General features: G+C 33.7%; 1 protein-coding gene across 2 annotated transcripts; it reads left to right on the top strand.

Moving 5' to 3' along the window:
* The first annotated feature begins 223 nt into the window (after positions 1 to 223).
* SAT32 (interferon-related developmental regulator family protein / IFRD protein family) lies at positions 224 to 18,494 on the top strand. Of its 2 annotated transcripts, none has more exons than XM_011626917.3 (13): positions 224 to 537; positions 2,550 to 2,712; positions 3,648 to 3,728; positions 3,837 to 3,919; positions 4,024 to 4,139; positions 4,225 to 4,332; positions 4,469 to 4,581; positions 4,770 to 5,040; positions 5,186 to 5,266; positions 5,393 to 5,443; positions 5,586 to 5,663; positions 10,239 to 10,316; positions 18,226 to 18,494. In XM_011626917.3, exons 1-13 carry the CDS (start codon positions 528 to 530, stop codon positions 18,271 to 18,273), a joined length of 1,281 nt encoding a protein of 426 aa, XP_011625219.2. In that variant the 5' UTR covers positions 224 to 527; the 3' UTR covers positions 18,274 to 18,494. The 2 variants fall into 2 exon arrangements, with proteins under 2 accessions (XP_011625219.2, XP_011625218.2); XM_011626916.3 differs by having other exon boundaries at positions 224 to 555.
* The last annotated feature ends 1,245 nt before the right edge of the window (positions 18,495 to 19,739 follow it).

Here is a 19,739-nt window from a genome sequence, read left to right as displayed (position 1 = left end):
TCAATTTTCAAGATTATCTACACTAGTTTTGAAGCTTTAAATTGTATAATTAAATATAAAATATATTTTAAAACTATCTAAAGATTTCCGATTTTGAAATCACATCTCTCGCCACTATTTGAAGGTACGCATTACTTTGATTGTTTAGGGCCTCGGCTCTATACAACTCCAACACTAGTTGAGTCAAGTCTTTCTCTCTCTCTCTCTCTATAAAGCCTCAAATGTCGCATTTGGGGCTCAGGGTTACACCTCACCACATCTTTCTCGCACTCAATTTAGGGCTTGAGGCGAAACAGCGCCACATCTTTCTCCCTCCCTCCGTTTCATGCTTTACATTTGTTCCCCTGAATATTCTCCAGGTTTCTCTTATCACATGGATATAAATCTCTCTGACTTCATAGGACTTGCATTGAATCGGAGCTTCCGTCTCATCGACACCTCTTCATTCATCTGTAACTATTTTCCTCTCTCAATTGATTTGCGCTTTGGTAGAGCTCTGGTTCGTTTATAACAGGCAGGATCTCGGCATGGGGAGAAGTAAGTGCGCTGTTAAAGGTCGATTTTCGTTTTTGATTGTTGTTCGGTTGTTTAAATGTCGAATTTCATTTTTGATTGTTGTTCGATTGTGCTTCTTGTTATGCTTGTTCATCTCTGCTTGAATTTAAAGCTCAGAGGTGCTTGACATGAGATCCTTTCTCTCTTAACTTCACCAATGATGATGATGATGATCATTGTCGTCATCACCATCATCATCTTCATCATCATCATCTTCATCTTCATCTTCGTCATCATATATGATTGATAATTTGATATTGCTCTCTGTGTGTGTGTGTTTTGGTTTTGTTAATTGGTACCTGTTTAGCCTGAAATCGGCTCAATGAATCTTGGATTGTTTTATTTTGAGGCATAGCTAGGAAGTTATTCACTGAATTCTGAGGAATTGAATGGAACTACTTATGATTTTATTAGAAACCTTATCTACCAGGACTTAAGGATTGAGAAAGCCTACTGAAGTTTAGCAATATAATCTTGTTGAATGGATAACAAATTTGCGGTTACAATTATTAAGAAGAATGAAAGGGAAATAACACTTGGTATCTAAACAGTGAAGAAGTTGTAGGTCGCATTCTCTTTGTGTTCTATATTAAGAGCAACCGGTTGTGTTCTACATTAAGAGCAACCGGTTGTGTACTCATGGATTTACTTTCTAAATATCCTTGATCTTAGAATCCTCGTACTTGGTGGCAGCTTACCACTTTATCCAGCACACGTTGAGACTTTGTTGAAATTGCATGAATTTTGTGGCACATTACTTACAGAAAAGGACTTCCATATTTGAATCTTAGATGTGTGAACCATTTTGTTGAGACTTTTTCTTCAAAAAGCAGGTTTTCCTCATAGTTCCTTGGTAATTCCTTATGGAAGGTCAGCTTCTCCACACTCTCGACTTCTTTATCCTCTCCCCTTCCCATGTGGATCCCTTAGTTTTATGATAACTAAGATACATGCATGTTGGCTTGTCATGCAAATGAATGATGAGAGAGAGTCCTGTACTTGAGAGTGAAGTAGTTTAGTTATCTTAGGGATGTTGCCTTGGCATTCCAATGACATATATATATATATATATATATATATATATATATATATATATATATATATATATATATATATATATATATATATATATATATATATATATATATATTTTTTTTTTTTTTTTTTTTTTTTCTTTTCTTTTACGGTTGTACTTCTGCTTTGATTAATGAATTTTTTGATCAGTCAAAACAAAAAAAAGAGAAAAAAAAAAAAAAAAAAGTTCATGCAACTTCACCTTGTTGATGCTGTTGGAGGTTACCCTTTTGAGCATGCTTCTTATCATCAAGAGTAGAATGACTTGCATAGTTGCATCATTTGGAAGCTATTTAGTTGGATTTGCTTTCAAGTTGCGGCAAGGCCAATCTTGAAGTGATGGAAGATCACGAAGTATCACTTATTTAAAAGCGTTTAATTGTTCAATAGAAAAGAAAGGGCAGCTGTTGTTGGAACTTGGAAGTGGCGTTTGATGGTTAATTTTCGATGGTTTCTAGTGTTAAGATAGAGAATCGTGCGATGTTCACTCCTAAAAAGGCTCCTTTGGCAACCTTTCAAAATAACTGGTTTATCTTTGGTACCTTTACACTGTTTGTGGTGCTGATTTAACTGGAAAACTCACAGTGCATATGGATATTATCGTGTGATGGCTGATTTTGATTTAGAAGTTGATGAAGAATCTCCATAGGTGGCATAAAGATGATAATTGTAAAAATGGTAGCTTATATGGGGAATATCTAGTCCCTTTACTTCTGTTCTCCAGAAAGGTAACTATCTTTGCTGCTGAGTGAGTGCAGTGGGTAAGCACTGAGAATATGGGATTCATTTTGTGTGTGCGTGCTGCAAGCGTATGTATGTTTCCTTTCCATTGTAAATTATGGGCATGATCAATAGATATTTGTCTTACTATGGTTTTTTTCTATACATACTAAATTAAACTTTATCTTTAATATATGCAGATCGCAGCACTCGCAAGGGGTCAAAACTGTTTGATAGTGATGACGACTCTTTAAGTACTTCGTCAAGTACTTTGTCAGATAGAACATTAGTCCATGAGAATGATGATATACATGATGAAGAGTTTCAGTTAGAGGATTATGTGGATGCGCTATATGAAAAGAGGTACTCCTGTGAAGCCAATGTGCAACATTAGCTGGAATATTTGTCTATGTTTTTATTGAAGAATACTTCAAGAAACTCTACAGATGCTGTTGTCTTCTTTCAGTGTTTTTTCTTATGATGCCTTGTTGATTAGTAGTGATATAAGTTTGTTGCATTTTGATCTGAAACAGGTCAGGAAAAAATATTTTGATGGTTTGGGTGAATATGAAAGTATGGATTGTATGATGTGCATTTTCAAGACCCTCAATGCATGAATCCTGTGATGCATATATGTGGTTTCATGGCTTCAGACATTAATAAAATGTATAACATCTATTATATTACATTTCTAGAAATTATATTATAAAAAGTCCAGTTCTTTGTCTAACGTCAATATTAAAAATAATTATAATCCATTTCTACTTTCATTTCTTTCTCTTTATTTCAGGTGACCTTGTTAAAGTTGGTGAACCCTCATAGCTAATATATCATCTGAAATATACTTTTCATTATAATACACATATTTTAGTTGCATAAATAACCCATAGTTGAAATGAATATCCAAATCGAGAACTCAATTTACCAACTGTAAATGTTTTCTTTATAGTGGTAACAATTGACCAGACAATTAACAATATGAAATAGCAAGTATTGCCTGATGCAATCCATGACCTATATGGTCAGATGCCCAAGAGATGACTGTGAACATCAAGATGTGTGTTAATCATCCATCCTCTAAATATCTAATGAATAGAAATATGCACATAGTTACAGGTGGCTTTACAATGTTATTTGTTATTGCTATTGGTGGAAGAGGCTGCATATTTGGATTTAAATCTTCTAGGGTAGCTATAGGTTATGAATATGTACTAAGTATGTGTATCTTAAATTTTATTTAGTATATTTGTGGCAGTTTTAGTAGAAATCAGCTTATGCTATTTAAGTTTATGATATAGGCCATCGACTCGAGAGAAGGGTCTGAAAGGACTTGTTGATGCTTTCTCAAGCGATTTTGAGGTTGTTTTTGCAGAAAATAAGTGAGTATGTTTGCTTTTAGCCCAAGTTTGAAGTTTGAACTCATTGAAAGTTATGTATGTCTTGGCTGTTAATTAGTGTTCTGGTTCTAATTCAATCAATATTTCCAGACATGTTACTTTAGTGCATCTGTTCATCAACTCAATTAAGCGAGGATCTTCTTCTGAGGCTGCCTTGGCTTCTCATGCCCTAGGTTCTCTCCCTCTCTCTCTCTCTCTCTCTCTCTCTCTCTCTCTCTCTCTCTCTCTCCCGCTTAGATTTGTTAAATCAATGGAGAAGGTGGAACCTGATGTGCAGGTTTACTAGCAATTACTATCGGAGCTGGCTATAGGGCACATAAAATCTTGGAGGAGGCAATGCCCCACCTTTCTCAAGCACTGAAAGGTGGATGTGAATCTGGGAAGAGATCAGCGGTATGCATATTATGTCTCCACTATGGTATGGGAGCTTAATCATATATCGTATTCTTATCTAAATTAGGAAGGTGCTCAATTGTAGGTGCTAGATTGCCTTGCTATTCTTACGTTCGTTGGTGGAAATGATGAGGACACTGAAAAATCTATGGAACTTATGTGGCATTTGATTCACCCAAAATCGGCTCCTCAAGTAATGTGATTGTTAATGCATTTGATTTAAAAATTTCAGATGTAGTCTGTGACAGATTATTAAGCTTGGAGTTGCCAGGCAGAGTGGTGCTTCGCTCTTTTCTTAGAGATGCTTATTTTATTCTCATTCTTTTCAGGCTGTATCATCCAATAAGCTTCCACCAAATTTAGTGGCATTCGCTATATCAGCATGGGCATTTCTTTTGACAACAATTCCTAGTTGGAAGGCTGATTCCAAATTCTTGCTTGTGTGAGTGTAATTTTTGTGAAAACCATATTGGCTTATTTGGTTAATGGCTTATTTGGTTAATGGCTTATTTGGTTAATGGCTTATTTGGTTAATGGCATTTTAGAAACGAAAAAAAAAAGTTCTTTGTGGCACTACTTGAGGAAGATTATGGTTTTGACCCAATGATGGGGTGCTGCTTTTGTTTACAGGTCAGCCTCTGTTATGTCATCTTTGTTGGATAAAGACGATCGTTCTGTTAGAATTGCTGCTGGTGAAGCACTTGCTCTTATTGATGAACTTCAAAGGCTAATCCCTGATGAAAATGAATCCCCAGAAAAAGCACAATATGAAAATCTATTGTACGGTAAAATCCTGAACCAAGTGGAGGACCTTTCCATTGAGGCTGGGGGAAAAGGTTCTTCGAAGAAAGATCTGAACAACCAACGCAGCTCATTTCGCGATATTTTGGCATCGCTTGAGGTTTTATCTGTTTCCTAACTGGCATTATTTTGAATTTAATTTACTTTATGTTCATTTTTTTGGGGGGAAGTTTGTGGGAGAGAGAGATTAGGCCTGAAATGAAATTTAGCAATTTATATACTCTTAACTTTTATTTGAATTTCAGACTGGTGATGGCCCAGAAGCATTGGTGAAACTTAAACATGGGGATGTGTTGAAATTTATTACATGGACCCAACTGATACAAGTAATGTTTTCTTTGTCCAGTGTGTTTTGCTTGATATCTTCATTTTGGGAGTGTCTGTTAGCTATCAGAGAAGAAAAATGTTTGGAGTCTGTTTCTCAAGTTTGTGTTGATTACTTTTCTGAACAGTTGAACTTTTTGAAGCATTTTCTCGGGAAGGGATTTCTGACACATATGCAGGTAAGTTTGTTGATCTACAATTTTACTCCATTTTGGCTTCACACGAAGCAATGTTTAACAATCATTTTGTGCATATCTATCTGTAAATGGTTGGTTTGTCACATTTATGAATTGGCTGAATGCCATGATGGGCTTTTGGCAGGAGAATGACCTGCTTCAAGAGATTTTTGATTTCACTCCTAGAAGAGATAAGCAGCAATCACTAACAGTGAGGGAAAAGGTACGGTCATGAAATGTCTAATTGTGCTTGTTTTTTGATAGGTATCGTGCTGTAAGGCTCATAAAGTGAGGTCTAAGACAAGTGTCTTTTACTTTGGCTCTGGATTATTTTTTGCTATGGAGAGGAAAATGTGGGTTTCAACTTTCAACCCATGACCTTAATTGACAAACAGCCCCATGCTATAAGTTTAAGAAAAAACTGATATTCTTGTTTGGGTGTATTTGTTCTGCTGCTCTTTTAATGTGTACCTCTAGCTATAATACTTTTTATATTAACTTGTATTGATTTTTATTATACTAACTTTTAGGGTTTTTTAAGACAACAACGAAAACTTGACTCTTTATTTTTGACTTTGGTCTCCTGTCTCCAGTGTCCCAGCATGAACTAGTGTCCTTGAGGGCCAAATGATCTATTTTCCCTCTCTTCCTATTAAAGAACTGGAATTTATCTCCTTCCACTGTTCTTACTGGAATTGAGTTCTAAACTGCTAGTTATCTGGGGAGCCTATCTCCTTGTTGTCAATCTTTATCTAGTTGACTGAAAGGGAAAGAGGGAGGGTTGTTGCTGATTTTTTTCACAGTTTTTATGTTTCCTGAGTTTATGGAGATTTTATATGGAATTAAAACATTTCTGTAGTTTTTCTTATGGGTTGCCATGAATCATCAAAATGTCATCACTGTCTCCTCCCTCTTTGAGGCGTAAACCCCACCCTCCTTCTCCACTTTCCTTTCCTTTCTGAAATCGTCCTGTCCCTGCTCTCTCTTTCTATCTATTATTTTAATCTGAGAGTGAGTAGATGAGCTATTAATGCATGCAAAATTTGATAAATTTGAATCTGACTGTACAATTTTGGCCAAACCTCCAGATACTGGAGAAAATTTTTGCAGTGGAATTTGATGAAAACTATGATGCCCAAGAAAAGAACAAAATGTTCTAGAGTGAGAATTCAAATCAACACCATCCATGATTTGGAGAAATTAATGATCACAATGGATAAAGTAAATTCAGCATTACTCATAATCCTAAGTGATAAAAATCTCAAGAAAAACTTCATTTGGTTGTAGTCGAAGAAGATGCCTATGAAAGCATAAAACCGTCCAACAAGGATATTCCCTGCAGTTCTTTTTCCCTTTTTGTCTATTTTTGCAATCACCTCTCTCACTGTGTTTACTTTTTGACATTTTTTCATTTTGAACCACTTTAAGATTGCAGGAAGAGAATATATTTTGGTAAACTGACAGACAATAAGGCTACATCGTCTGAAGCATGTATTTAAGATGATGAGTCGTTGTCTGTTTCAAGCTTTGTAAACGTGCTTCCCCATTTACCCTAGCAATTGTTCTACTCCCCAAAAACAAGACGATAACCCCAACATCTCAGAGTTCCAAAAGAGTGCAGTTTGGTTCCCTCAACTATCAACAGGATCCTTAAGCAATCTTCACTTTTTGTAGTAGCTCTTCTGTTTCTTTTGACCTAGAGACCAAGCAATCTTTTAATTTTTCACATAAGCAAATGCAAGATATTGAGTTGTCCTGACAAAGAAACTTGTGAAGCAATTGAAATCCATGAGAGATGATATGAAGATTTTTCTTCTGTGTAGTGGCCAGATCCATTGTTGAAGCATGTTTTCCCAGAGAGAATGAGAAAAGGGAAAGATGATAGAGAGAAAATGGGGTAAGGGCAAGGTCGAAGAGAACAAGAATGGCCGATCCTATTTTGATCCATTTTTAATAGAAAAGAGGGGCAAATTGGAAGCACAGAGCTAAAATAAAAAATATAAACCCAAGAGATCTAATATCTTAATGAAAATGTCATATACACCTTTTTTTCTTAAAAACCCTAATTCTATTGTTTACGAAGAGTAATTGTGTATAAGACTTTTACACCAGATATGTAGTATGCATTAGGCAGGGCAAGTTATGATTCATATGGCCAGATATTAGAGAGTGGGATCTCTCTCCTTAATGCCCATGGTTAGCACCTTTCGAATCACTGGCTATTTTGGAACCCTGAAGCTCACGTTCATGTAGTCAGGTGTCTGTGATTGTTAGTGGTGTGAACATACTACTCATTTGTGCAATACCGAAGTGGTTATGATCCATTTCATGGCTAGACAAGCAGTTGTTGATGATCTTGATGGCTGTGATATTTTTTTGGTCAGGGTTTACTTTCTCACCCCATGACTGTGCTTCGTTCATCGCATGTTTGTTCAAGACATCATTACTTGCTGCCTACTTATGGACAAAATATAATGGAGTTTTTCACTTCAGCTGGCTGTCAAGTACACACGATATATCCATACAAAAAAAGTGTGAACCATCTAAGAGCAATATTTTTTTACATTGGTATAAAATCATCAAATCATGGGAGTTCATTTATTTTTTTTTCAGCATTGATGTTTGAGAACTTTTGAAAGTATTCTTGCAATAGCTAGCACCTTAACCAGTTGAGACCAAGCTCGAACCCTAGGAGCATGCTTCATCATTCTGCCACCATAAAAATTATCAATAATGTGGTTCATGTTATGAGCTGGTTTTCATCTTGGGAAGATTGGCTCTTTGACATTGCAGGATTTGATATTTATAAATAGCCACAATTTGAGTTCAATTGGGTGGTTGGGTTAACTGTAAATCTACTGTTTCACTCGCATGGACAAGTCAATGTCATGATGAAAGAGCAAGAAAAGATGAAAAAATAGGAGAAAATTCTATATATTAGGAAGGTGATATGCTGTGAGATGTAGGACGAGGTAAGAGAATAGCCAAGCTGATGTATTCAGCAGGAGAGGGAGCATGGGGAGTTTTGGATCTAGGAAAGCTGTCAGGTATGGTCTAATCTGCAGTTGATGTTAGTGAGGTGAAAGAATAAACATTTGGAAAAAGGGATTGTCGGGATTGACAGCAATCTCATTGATAATGAAGGGATGGAATGCACTTGCAGCAGTGACTGTGACAGTCGAGAAGAATAAATATAAAAAGCAGTTGTGGGCTGTAGGGAAAATCTAGAGAGACTCGATGATGCATACCTCTCGAAGGATGGGGGCTTTGGTGTATGGCAATGAGCTATTGGAGAGTAAGAAAGAAATTAGTATCAGACTATTCTTTTGGACTCTGATATATGACACATTCCTTACGGGGCATGATTTTCCATTATCTCAATGCAATTTATGGTTCCTTTCTTCTTTTTGTAAATACAATGTACGCCTACTTCATTGAAAATTCGTTGTATATAAAGTTTATAAATTGCCATTATGTTTTTTTTTTTTTTTTGGAGATTGAATTGCCATTATGCTTGTGTCAATCGTTTGTCATAATGAAACTGATTAGGTGCCTCAGGAGAGCCAATACCCCGTTGTTTGTCACCTCCATCCAATTTCATTTTGTCTTTGACTGGATCTTGTTCTGTTTGTATTAGTGCACCCATATTATTTTTAATTATACCTAAGTGACTGGCAAGAGTCTAGTTGCCAATGATGAATATACGTCTACGTAAGAATTGCCAAGCCATTGCTACTTGCTGGGAACCTCTATTTTTTATTGCTTGGGAATTTTAAAGGCAAGATGGTATTGATGATAACAAGGGAAATGGTAGTATTGTATTAATGAAATAGTACTACATTTTTCAAGAGATATTAGTGGGTGAAGGGATTGAGAACTCATACCGTAGACCTAGTGCCAACATGTTTGAATATGTTGTGTTCAAGGGTGTAATATATACTGCATTAGGGAGGGTTTCCACATTTTAATAAATCTGTTACATTCTAACTTGCAATTTGAATTTGGTGACAAGAGGCTTCTAAAGATTTAAAGTTACTTTAAGTGATGTCTGAAGTCTGAAGTCATGTAAACTGGCCAAAGGAAAGGCTTTGCTGCGAAACTAGGGGGAGACAAAACTCCCACTTTTCCATTTTTTAGTGATTGTGTAATTGAGTTACTTATTTGATGCAAGTAGTTGGTGCAATCAGCCTACTGTGATAGATTAGAATGGATGTCTGATCTTTGGGCCTTGGCTTCTCAATAGTGTGAGGTCCTAGTTGGAAGCAGGAGTCCTAAGTTTAAACATGGACTCATATCAAGAATTTCCACGGTCTTGAGTGGCATCTTACAAGAGTCTACGATTAAAAAAAGGAAAAGAAAAAAGAAAAAAAAAGAACTCATGAAAATCAGCTGAATCTTATGAGGTTTACTGAGTGCTCAACGTGAGTTGACTTACTCACTGAATTTTAAAAAGATCAGAGGAAGTTTTTGTGTTGAGTCATGCAGATATGAAAGTTAGTGTTCTCTCTCTTTCATGAACTTTTTGAAGTGGTCCATGCTGTAAAAAACTAAGGATTTGAGGGTTTTCTTCATTCTAGCAAATGTTGCCTTTTGGGTAATAAGTGACATGCAGATATGAAAGTTAATGTGCTCTCTCTTTCATGAACTTTAAAGTGCTCCATACTGTAAAGACCTAGGGCTTTGAGGGTTTTCTTCATTCTAGCAAATATTGCCTTTTGGGTAATAAGTGACTTAAAAGATACAGTTGCTGGTTCCGAAATCTACATTGTATTAACTTCTGTATTTATTCTTTCTGCAGAGAATGTTCAGGTCACCGAACTCTGCAATCAGTAAAGTAAGGACTCAACTCTTGAAGAAAAAGCGCTCCATGGCTCAGGTTAGTTCCCACCTTTGGTGCTAGTCTTGAGTCATTGACTTGATTGATAACCTGTTTCATTTGCTTGTATTGATTCAAATTGCATTCCTCTGGTGTGGGCAGTCTCTGAATAACTGCAGGCATGCAAGTTATGCGATATGCTAAAGCAAATAAGGCAGTGAAAAAATTACCCAAAAATAAGGCAGTGAAAGTGAAAATTATATGAATTTACTATATAATTCTGTGTAGCGCAATAAAATGGAGGATAATGATCAAATATCAAGATACCTTATAAAATACTGTCTTTCCTTTCAGGCAAATCGGTGTTTTGGTCAGATTTCAACTAGATTGAGGATAACTCGTTATGTAATGTAATTTTAAAAGATAATGGGAGTAGTTTATTATATTATCATGAGAAAATTTCGATGGTGCAGAATTCCATTAATGGAATGCTGGATAGATTGGGTATTTTCTTTTGGTGGAAATTGGTGTTTTGGTCAAATTTCAACTAGATTGAGCATGACTTGTTATTAGGCAATTTTAAAAGGCAGTGAAAGTAATTTGACATTTTCAAGAGAAACTTTAGGTGGTGTAGGATTCTAATAATGGATAGACAATATGCAAATGGTTATGAAGGACATAAGATTGAAGATTTCACCTGTCATAACATCCTCTGAAAGATCTCATATTTTTAATTTGACAAATAGATTTAAACAATTAATATGGGAAATGGTTGATTTACGTGCTTTTAGTCTTCATTTATATGCCAATTGGTTTTGAGGAAGCTTGATAATAGAAAAGAATGATGCATTTGGAACGTGATAAATTAAGTTTTGAGTTCTATGGCCCTGGGTGCTTATTGAGCTTCTAAACCTCGAAGTTTGTCATATCAGACAAATGTGACTGCACATTTAGAGGGTGAATTGATATATATATATATTGAGTACATCAAGTATATACTCCATGTGTAGGTGTAGGCTAGTCCAACCTGGGCTTTGTAAGGCTACTCCTACACTTGGAGTATATACTTGATGTACTCAATATTTTTGGATACTTGATACCCTTATCTTATAATATAGTAAATTTTTGTTTAGGGGTATTTTAAGTAATTAGTTTAGGGTAAAGTAGAAATTCTTAATAGAAACAAAAGCATTTATAAACTATAGAGGACAATGACAGCACCCACATGTAATATTAATTATTTTTACTTACCCCAAAAAAAAAGGAAAAAGTTTATATAAGGTTGCAACCTTAAAATATAGAATTACATATGCGCCTAAAAAATCCATCGGAAAATGTTGTTTTAATGTTAAAAACCTTCTAATTGATCATCTCGACATCGAGATATATGAATATGAAAAAAAAAAAAATTTGAGTCCCCGAAACAGTGCATCTTGCAACACATTATCTAGACCCGTCATTTTCAGGATTTTCATATGTTTAATCCTCGCTATCCAAAAAATTCGGACGATGCCAAGCCTAAGGGCGAAAACACTGTTCATTTTCACTCATAGGCATTGTATAGTGGCTTCATATATATATATATATATATATATATATATATGGGAAATGCTGGCGTAAGCCAATTAGCTCACAGCTACATATGAACCTAACGGCCAAGATTCAATTTGGACTAATACAATAATCACAACTTCATTTCATATTTGAATTTTTTTTTTTCTATAAATCCAAATCATTTAAAATATTGGACGTGTGTTCTTTAAAAATTTGAGAATATAATGAAAATATTAAAAAATTAATTTGTAAAAAATGAATTGACCAAAATACCCTTGAAACTTTTCAGGGGTATTTTGTCAATTTATATTTTACGAATTATTTTTTTGACATTTTTATTAGGTGTACCTTGATGATAAGAATAGACATCTAAAATTTCATGTTGATTTGGATTTATAGAAAAAATTAAAATTAAAATACAAAATGAGGTCGTGAACGTCAGATTGACCCAGATTGAATCTTGACGGTTGGATTCATATGTAGCTATGAGCTAGTGGGCTTACGCCAGCATTTCCAGATGTATATATATATATATATATATATATATATATATATATATATATATTGGAATCAACTGATTGTTTTAATATGCCACCAAGTCCTAATTCAGAAGCATCACATTCAATTATTTTAAAAGCTGTAGGATTAGATAAAGTTAAACATGGTAATTCTTTGGCTTTTAATTTAAGTCGTTGTATAGCCAAAGTATGGACATCAGTCCATGGTGGAGGATTCTTCTTTAATCGGTCATATAAGGGTTTAGCATCAAGAGCTAGATTTTGGTAAAAATCACTTATATAATTCAGACATCCTAAGAATCTTTGTAATTCAGTTTTATCTAAAATTTTGTCAGGAAATTTATCAGCAAAGAGAATGGATCTATCAATTGGGATAATTGTCCCCTGATTTATATTATGTCTTAAAAATGTAATTTTTGTTTGGAAAAGATTTAGCTTTTTAGCAGAGACTACTAATCCAGCATTTTTAACTGTGTGGATGAAAGTATGAAGGTGTTTAAAATGTTGTTCAAGAGATTCAGAGAATACTAGAACGTCATCAATATAAACTATCATGAATTTATAGAAAGGATTAAATATATCATTCATTATTTTCTGGAATTCAGATGGAGCATTTTTAAGACCAAAGGGCATAACATTCCATTTCATATTGTCCAAAAGGGACATTAAATGCTGTTTTATATTTATTTTCTTCCTTTATCTGTATTTGCCAAAAGCCAGATTTTAAATCAAATTTGGTGAAGATGACTGCATGTACGAGTCTATCGAGTAAATCTTTTTTATTTGGAATGGGATATCTAATCCATTGTAATACTTTATTGAGGGGTTTATAATTAATAACTAGTCGTGGAACTCCTCGTTCTTGTTTGGCGTTTTTATTGACATAAAAAGCAGAGCAGCTCTAGGGAGATAAATTGGGACGTATGAGTTTCTTATGAAGCAAATCTTTAATTTCATTATGACATGTTTGTAAAAATTCCGTATTCATCTGAATAGGTCGAGCTTTTGTTGGTATTTTCGTTTCACTAAAATTTGGTTCATATGGTAATCCAACAATATGTTGTTTTCTATGCCAAAAAGCGGTTGGTAGATCATTACATATTTCGTTTTCAATAAGACTTTTGAGTTGTTATATTTTTTGTATCATATCATTAGTTTGGAGTTTTTCACTGATAATCTTGTGTTTGATTTCAAGTCGTAACGATCCTATAAAATCTTCTTTTTGTTTGATATTTTGTTTGACAGTATTAATTTCTTTGATTTTTGGTTTATCAAGGAATTCAAATTTAATAGGGGTACCATGGGTATTTGTTTCAATACCTGTATGGGAAATAGTAATTGGATATAACAGAGTGAGGAAAGGTACGCCAAGGATTACAGCCTGGCTGAGTCCCTTGACCATAATAAATGGAGTAGGAAAACAATGTCCTTCTTTACAAATTTTAGCATTAGATAATTTGTATTTAATAAATAGTCTACCCCCATCCGCAGTGTTAAGGATTTGAGTAGTTTTATCGAAGTATTTTGTACGAACTAATCCTTCATTGAGGTAATTAAGATCAGCACCTGAATCAACTAAGGCTAGAGTTTGGAATTCATATTCATCACTTATTACAATGGTTACTAAGACAAACCATTTTTGTGTGATTACTCTATTTAATACATTTACTGATTTCCTGGCAGACGATTCGCATTGATTTATATAATCATTGGGATGATATGATTTGAGTAAGTGGTCAAATTCAATGGCATCTGAATCAGTGTCTATTTCGAAAGTTTTATTATGGAGTTCAAGAATTTGAATTCTATTTTTTAATTGGGTTACTTTTATCTTGACTGTATTTACTTCGGCTTTGAGTTCAGCAATAGTAGGTTCTTTTTGTGTAGCTTCATGCTGACTTACACGTTTCATTATATCAGAAAAGTTATAATTATCAGGAGGTTTGACTAATGGCATATGTTTTGTTTTTGTTTTAGTCAAATTAATAAATTGAGTAATTATTTCTCTTTTTTCATCGGGGTCAGAAATTTTCTCTATTAGGTCTAAAATAAGATTGTCTTCTTTTATTAGCGTATGAATATCAGAAGTTGTAATAGGACATTTACATATTTCTTCATCTGTGTCAGAATTACTATTTGTGGACCAATAAAAATCATCATTATGCATAGTTCCTATAAAAGATGTATCACTACTTGTTGAATTAGTGTCTGTATCTGAACTAGTAGATGAATCATATATTTGAATAATGTCATATATTTTATTTATGATTTGCTCATCTGATGTAATAGAGTCTAATTTTTGTTTGACTTTGCATTGGTTTTTATAATGGCCAACTTTTCCACATTTATAGCAAACAGGTAATTTCTTATTGTTTTGTTGGAATTTTTTAGATGCAAAACGTTTAGTAAATTTCTTATATTTGGTTGGAAAAGACTTGTGTGTTTTTTCGGGTTTATTAATGCGATGTTTTTTCTTTTTATATATTTTATGTGGTTTATTTTTATCAATATGATAGCCAAATTGTTGGCAGAAGTCTCCTAACTCTTTGTTACCACTTGTGTTTTGTTTATCAAGTTGCTTTTTGAGTTTCATATCTATGCATAGGGCTAAGCCTTCAGCACATATTTCAGAGGATAATTCACCTAAAGTATATTGAGAGTAATTGATTATACCACTATTTTTATTTTTCAGACGTTCTTTGACCTTTTCAGCGAATAGATATGGTAGTCCTGCTACGAACTTTTCTTTCTAGTGGTCAAGATGACTATCTTCTCGTATAAATAAACGAGAGAAAAAAACGTCTTTATACCATTTGTAGTGAGATAGTGTAGGACAACGTAAATTAGATAAAAGATCAGCAATTCGGGCTGCAAGTATTGAAGTATTTCCTATGAAATGAAGAGCAATTATATAAATCAGTGAATTGACAGCATCACTTTCAGAATATACCATATTCTGGTCGTGTTCATCTTTTGCTGTCCATTGACGAGTATTTGTTAATATTTGTTGTTTTGTTTGTTCATTGAGATAGGAATCCCACCATCCTCTTAGTCATCCAGTAAATCCTGAAACTATGGCTTTTGCTATTTCCTGATCATGGCTACCAGCCATTTTACATGCCGAAGCATACATAGTCATATGTTTCATTGTATCTAATATTCGGTGATCGGAAATTCCATCAATGTTCCAATCTATAATAGTTCGACCAGTATATGTAGAGGTATGACTTGTAAGGTCTTCTTCTAATTGGATATCAACTGGGGTTGGTCTCTTATAATATGGTCGGGCATTTATTGGTTGCCAATTTTTATTATAGTTGACTCGATTTATCGTATCCGGGGAAATATGATGTTCGGAAAATGCTTTTTGTATATTTGTTATTGTGTTGGTGATTGGCAGTTCAATATTTTCATTTTCTTGGAACATTATTTCTTCTTGAAGAGTCATATTATCATGTTCTGGGATTTTTGATTTTCCTCTATCGCTGTCTGGTATAATAATATTTTCTTTAGGTTTGGGACCTTTTATTTCTAAGTTGGATAATTTAGAAATTAATTGATCCATTAGTGTTTTATTATCATCACCTATATGAAATTTTTCTTTATTTAATTCAGGAGGAGGTTTAAAGAATAATTGTTTCTTTTCCTTATAGGTGGGAGGATGTAATAAGTTTTCTATTCTAATAGTTTGTTATCCAATAGTGTGAAGATAGAGATTCGTATAATTGTTTTGTTCAAATATGTGTGGGAGTAATTCCATACGAGATAAATTCACGTTGTTTAGTTTGTATGGTGTAGCTATTGTTTCGTATACAATCATTTGGGTTGAGGATCCTATATTATGCTCTGTGTTTGATCCTGTGGTGGCGGATCCTGTAGTCACTGTATCAGCTATTCCTTGTATTTTCAAACTTTGTTCAGGAGGATGTATGGCTTTGATTGTGTTTCCTTCAGTAGTATTGAATAATGTATACTGGGTTTCTAGTGTATTTATTTCAAAATCGGGAATAGGAATTTGTTTTTGGAGTAGGATGTCTTTTAACCAATCAAAAGAACATGTTCCTTTATTTCCTTGTTTTCTCCATTTGTTGAATCTTTTATGAAACAAAGATATTAATTTAGGATCAAAAGTTTCTACATACCATTTTCTGATATTTTTATTTTCGTGGGATAAATAATCATTTATGATAAATTCTTTATCCAATTTTTCTTCAAGTTGTAGTACATGAATGAATTCTGCTTCATCAGGTTCTTCCTGAGCCTGTTTATATTGAGGGATAATGATATTATCAGATGTTCTTAATAGTCCAACAATTTGTGGTTTTATTGGTGTTGATGGAATAGTTATGATGGGAGGAATTCTATTGTAAGTAGTAACAGATTTTCTAGCTGGTTCTGGTTCTGATTTTCGGAAAGAATAAGTACTTGAAGTACCCGAGATGGATGAATCATCCATTGGTTGCAAAATTCTATTATTTGTGAATTGGATTTCAATATTTCCATCTGTATATTCAATAATTTTATCTGGAATGTTTTGGATAGATGTTTGTGATGGTTGATTTTCATTATGGATAGACCATGTTTGTGGTAAGATAATATCTGACCATGATATTGTTTTTGGTATAATCGTATTGGATTTTTCCATATTGGTTTGGAAAAATATTGTTTGTCCTCTGGTATCTATTTGAAGTACATTTGGACATAACGTATTCTTAGTTTTATAATAAATACAATAAATGATGGCTATGTTTTGAGAACCTAACATCATATTAAATCCTTGAGTTTTTAGATTTAAAGATAAAACATTTAAAATATTTGGATCTGTAAGAGATATAAAATAAGTAGATCTATAAAGACCACACAGACCTAGCATGTTTGTGGTGGTCAAAATACACGTAAAAATCACGACGGATTGCATACCATATGTTGCAGTTATGTTTAATAAACCGCTACGGACATAGCATGTCCATGGCGGGGTGGGGTGATACATTGTTCAAAATCACCTATAGGCGTGTTTAAAAGTTTTCCATATATATATATATATGCTTGTCATTGTTTGGATTCATTGTCAGCATCAGAGGCACGAGGCGCATCTCTTTTGCCATAGACGGATATCATTGTTTAGGCTTGTTGATCAGTTTCCTATTTTGAGCTTTGTTAGTTTCTGATTTCTTTTTATTTTTTGACTGGGGAGCGAAACTGTGATTTGGATATGAGGAAAAGACACATTTTGGATCAAATTTTACAAGGACATATGTTCAAAACTTTGAAATAAGGGGGCTGAAATTAGGTCGCTAATTGGCTTAAGCTTCAGAAAGAATCCTGAAATCAGCCATAAAGGACAACTCGGTTTGACATTTCAAAATTTGGCTAATCGGCCATGAAATTCATTGATAAGGACAGTTTATCTATATGGGTGAATGACTATTGTTTGTTGCAGTTATGGCCTGCTAATCATTTTGATTGACATTAACCAGAACTCAAAAGGTGCGAGTCAGTTATTCTTAGAAAAGTATGTTATGATCCATATGATCACATGAAATATATGGTCATGAGCGCTATAACCATCGAATCGATGAGATTGAAGCATTAAATTCTATTACATGACCTACTTTTTCTCCATCACGGTCCAACCAATTGATTAGCTAGATACTAAATATTTCATGTGGCCTAATGCATTTTAGTTCAAATTTCCTTTTTTACTTTGTTAAAGGAAACCCTTATTTATCGTGGAAATTTCAGTCTATGATGTATGCCTGCAATTTTCAACTTAGAACATACATTAGGGATCTGAGAGAGCTGGATGCACATTCTACATTCATGCAAAATCATTACCTTTTTTATATTATATATTGGACTAAAAACATAAAACATGTTTATATGGTGTTTGTGTGCAGGATCAGAACACTGGGCACTTTGCAGCTACTGCCCAAGATGATTCCTGATAATATGCCTTTTTGTAGTACTTTTACTTTCTATTATCATTCAATATGCGTCCACATCAAGATTTGAACTTTGATGTACTGCATGAATACGATATTCAATCATTCTTTCTTTTGTTTTTTTCAATCACTGGTAATAAGATCTGTTATTGAAGGCATGCATGTTGCATTAAGATTTTCTATTACTGGCTATGAAGTATATAATAAGGCTTAGTCTTCGAGTATGAACCTCTCTTTTACTCATCTATTTGTATTGCTAACGTGCGCTTCTGATACACTGACAGTAGCATAGATGTCTATGATATGTTATGAAGGACTCTTAGTTTCTAGAGGTGGATTTGTTGACAACTGCCAAAAATTTCATCAAAAACGTTGAAAAGGTCTTTCGATGAAATTCTTGTGCTTTGATGCATATGGTTTTATTTTATAAAGGTAATTGGTCGTATTTTTAAAGATTTAAAATGGGTTTTTAAAAAAAGTAGAATATAGTGGGAACCAATTCTTTTATGATATTTTAATCAGGGTATTGAAACCCACGTTGGGATTAGTCCTTTGTCGTACCGATTCAGATTGAAAGCCCATCTCTGATTTGGATCGGTATTTCTTAGGGGTTAATAAAATGTTGATTACGCTGCTTCCCTGGATGGATTCTCTTGGGACATGACAGAATGATGTGATTCCAGCTGATTGAGATTGATATTCTCGGTTCCTTTGCGATTATTGACTTGGATTGATATTCCTAGATCCGTGAGGGCTCCTTTGGATGCCTTGATTTTTCAATATCCAGGGAAAAATCAATCTTGGAATTGAGATTTACTAGAATTCACATTTTTTGGAATATTGCTTTTTGGATCGCATTTGGGGGAATTAAAAAAAAATGTAAATTCCCTATTCGGATTGCTTGGAATATTATTTTTGTGGAAATGCAAATCTTTTCTCTCATTAAAATTTTTGAGATAGTTTCTCTCTTTAAAATTTTAATATACTCTTTAAAAAACTTAAAATTTGAAATCGGTTTTTTAAAAATTTTGAGGTTTTGCTTTATAAATTTCATATACACTCTAAAAATTAGATATAGTTTCTCTAAAATTAAGTCTTTTTCAGATTTTGAGGTACTTTTTAAAAATTTGATATAGTTTCTCTCTAAAATTAGTCTCTCTCAGATTTTGAGATACTCTAAAACTTGAAGTTTGAGAAAGTCTCTTCATAAAAATTTTGAGATAGTTTCTCTCTCTAAATTATTTCAGGTAGTTTCTCTCTCTAAAATATGATATAATTTCTCTCTTTAAAATTTTAAGGTATTTTCTCTATCTAAAACTTAAAATTTGAGATTGTTTATTTTTTAAAATTTTAAATATAGTTTTGCTCTTTAAGAAATTTTAGGTTGTCTCACTCTAAAATTTGATATAGTTACTCTATCTAAAATTTTAATATGCTTTTTCCCTCTAGAATGTAAATTTTGAGATAGT

This window comes from Amborella trichopoda, chromosome 12 (assembly GCF_054954075.1).
Source record: "Amborella trichopoda isolate Santa Cruz 75 chromosome 12, AtrichopodaSantaCruz75HAP2 v2.0, whole genome shotgun sequence".
Classification (NCBI taxonomy): Eukaryota; Viridiplantae; Streptophyta; class Magnoliopsida; order Amborellales; family Amborellaceae; genus Amborella; species Amborella trichopoda.
Note: the sequence above shows the minus strand (reverse complement) of the source record. Positions and strands in the feature narration are given on the sequence as shown.

What these genes read in the sequence shown, in the direction of transcription:
- SAT32 (XM_011626916.3), top strand. Translation starts at nt 528, where the DNA reads ATGGGGAGAAGTAAGTGCGCTGTTAAAG. An exon ending in GATTTCTGACACATATGCAG is followed by an intron (nt 5,444 to 5,585) that starts GTAAGTTTGTTG and finishes GGCTTTTGGCAG; the next exon opens with GAGAATGACCTGCTTCAAGA. An exon ending in AAAAGCGCTCCATGGCTCAG is followed by an intron (nt 10,317 to 18,225) that starts GTTAGTTCCCAC and finishes GTTTGTGTGCAG; the next exon opens with GATCAGAACACTGGGCACTT.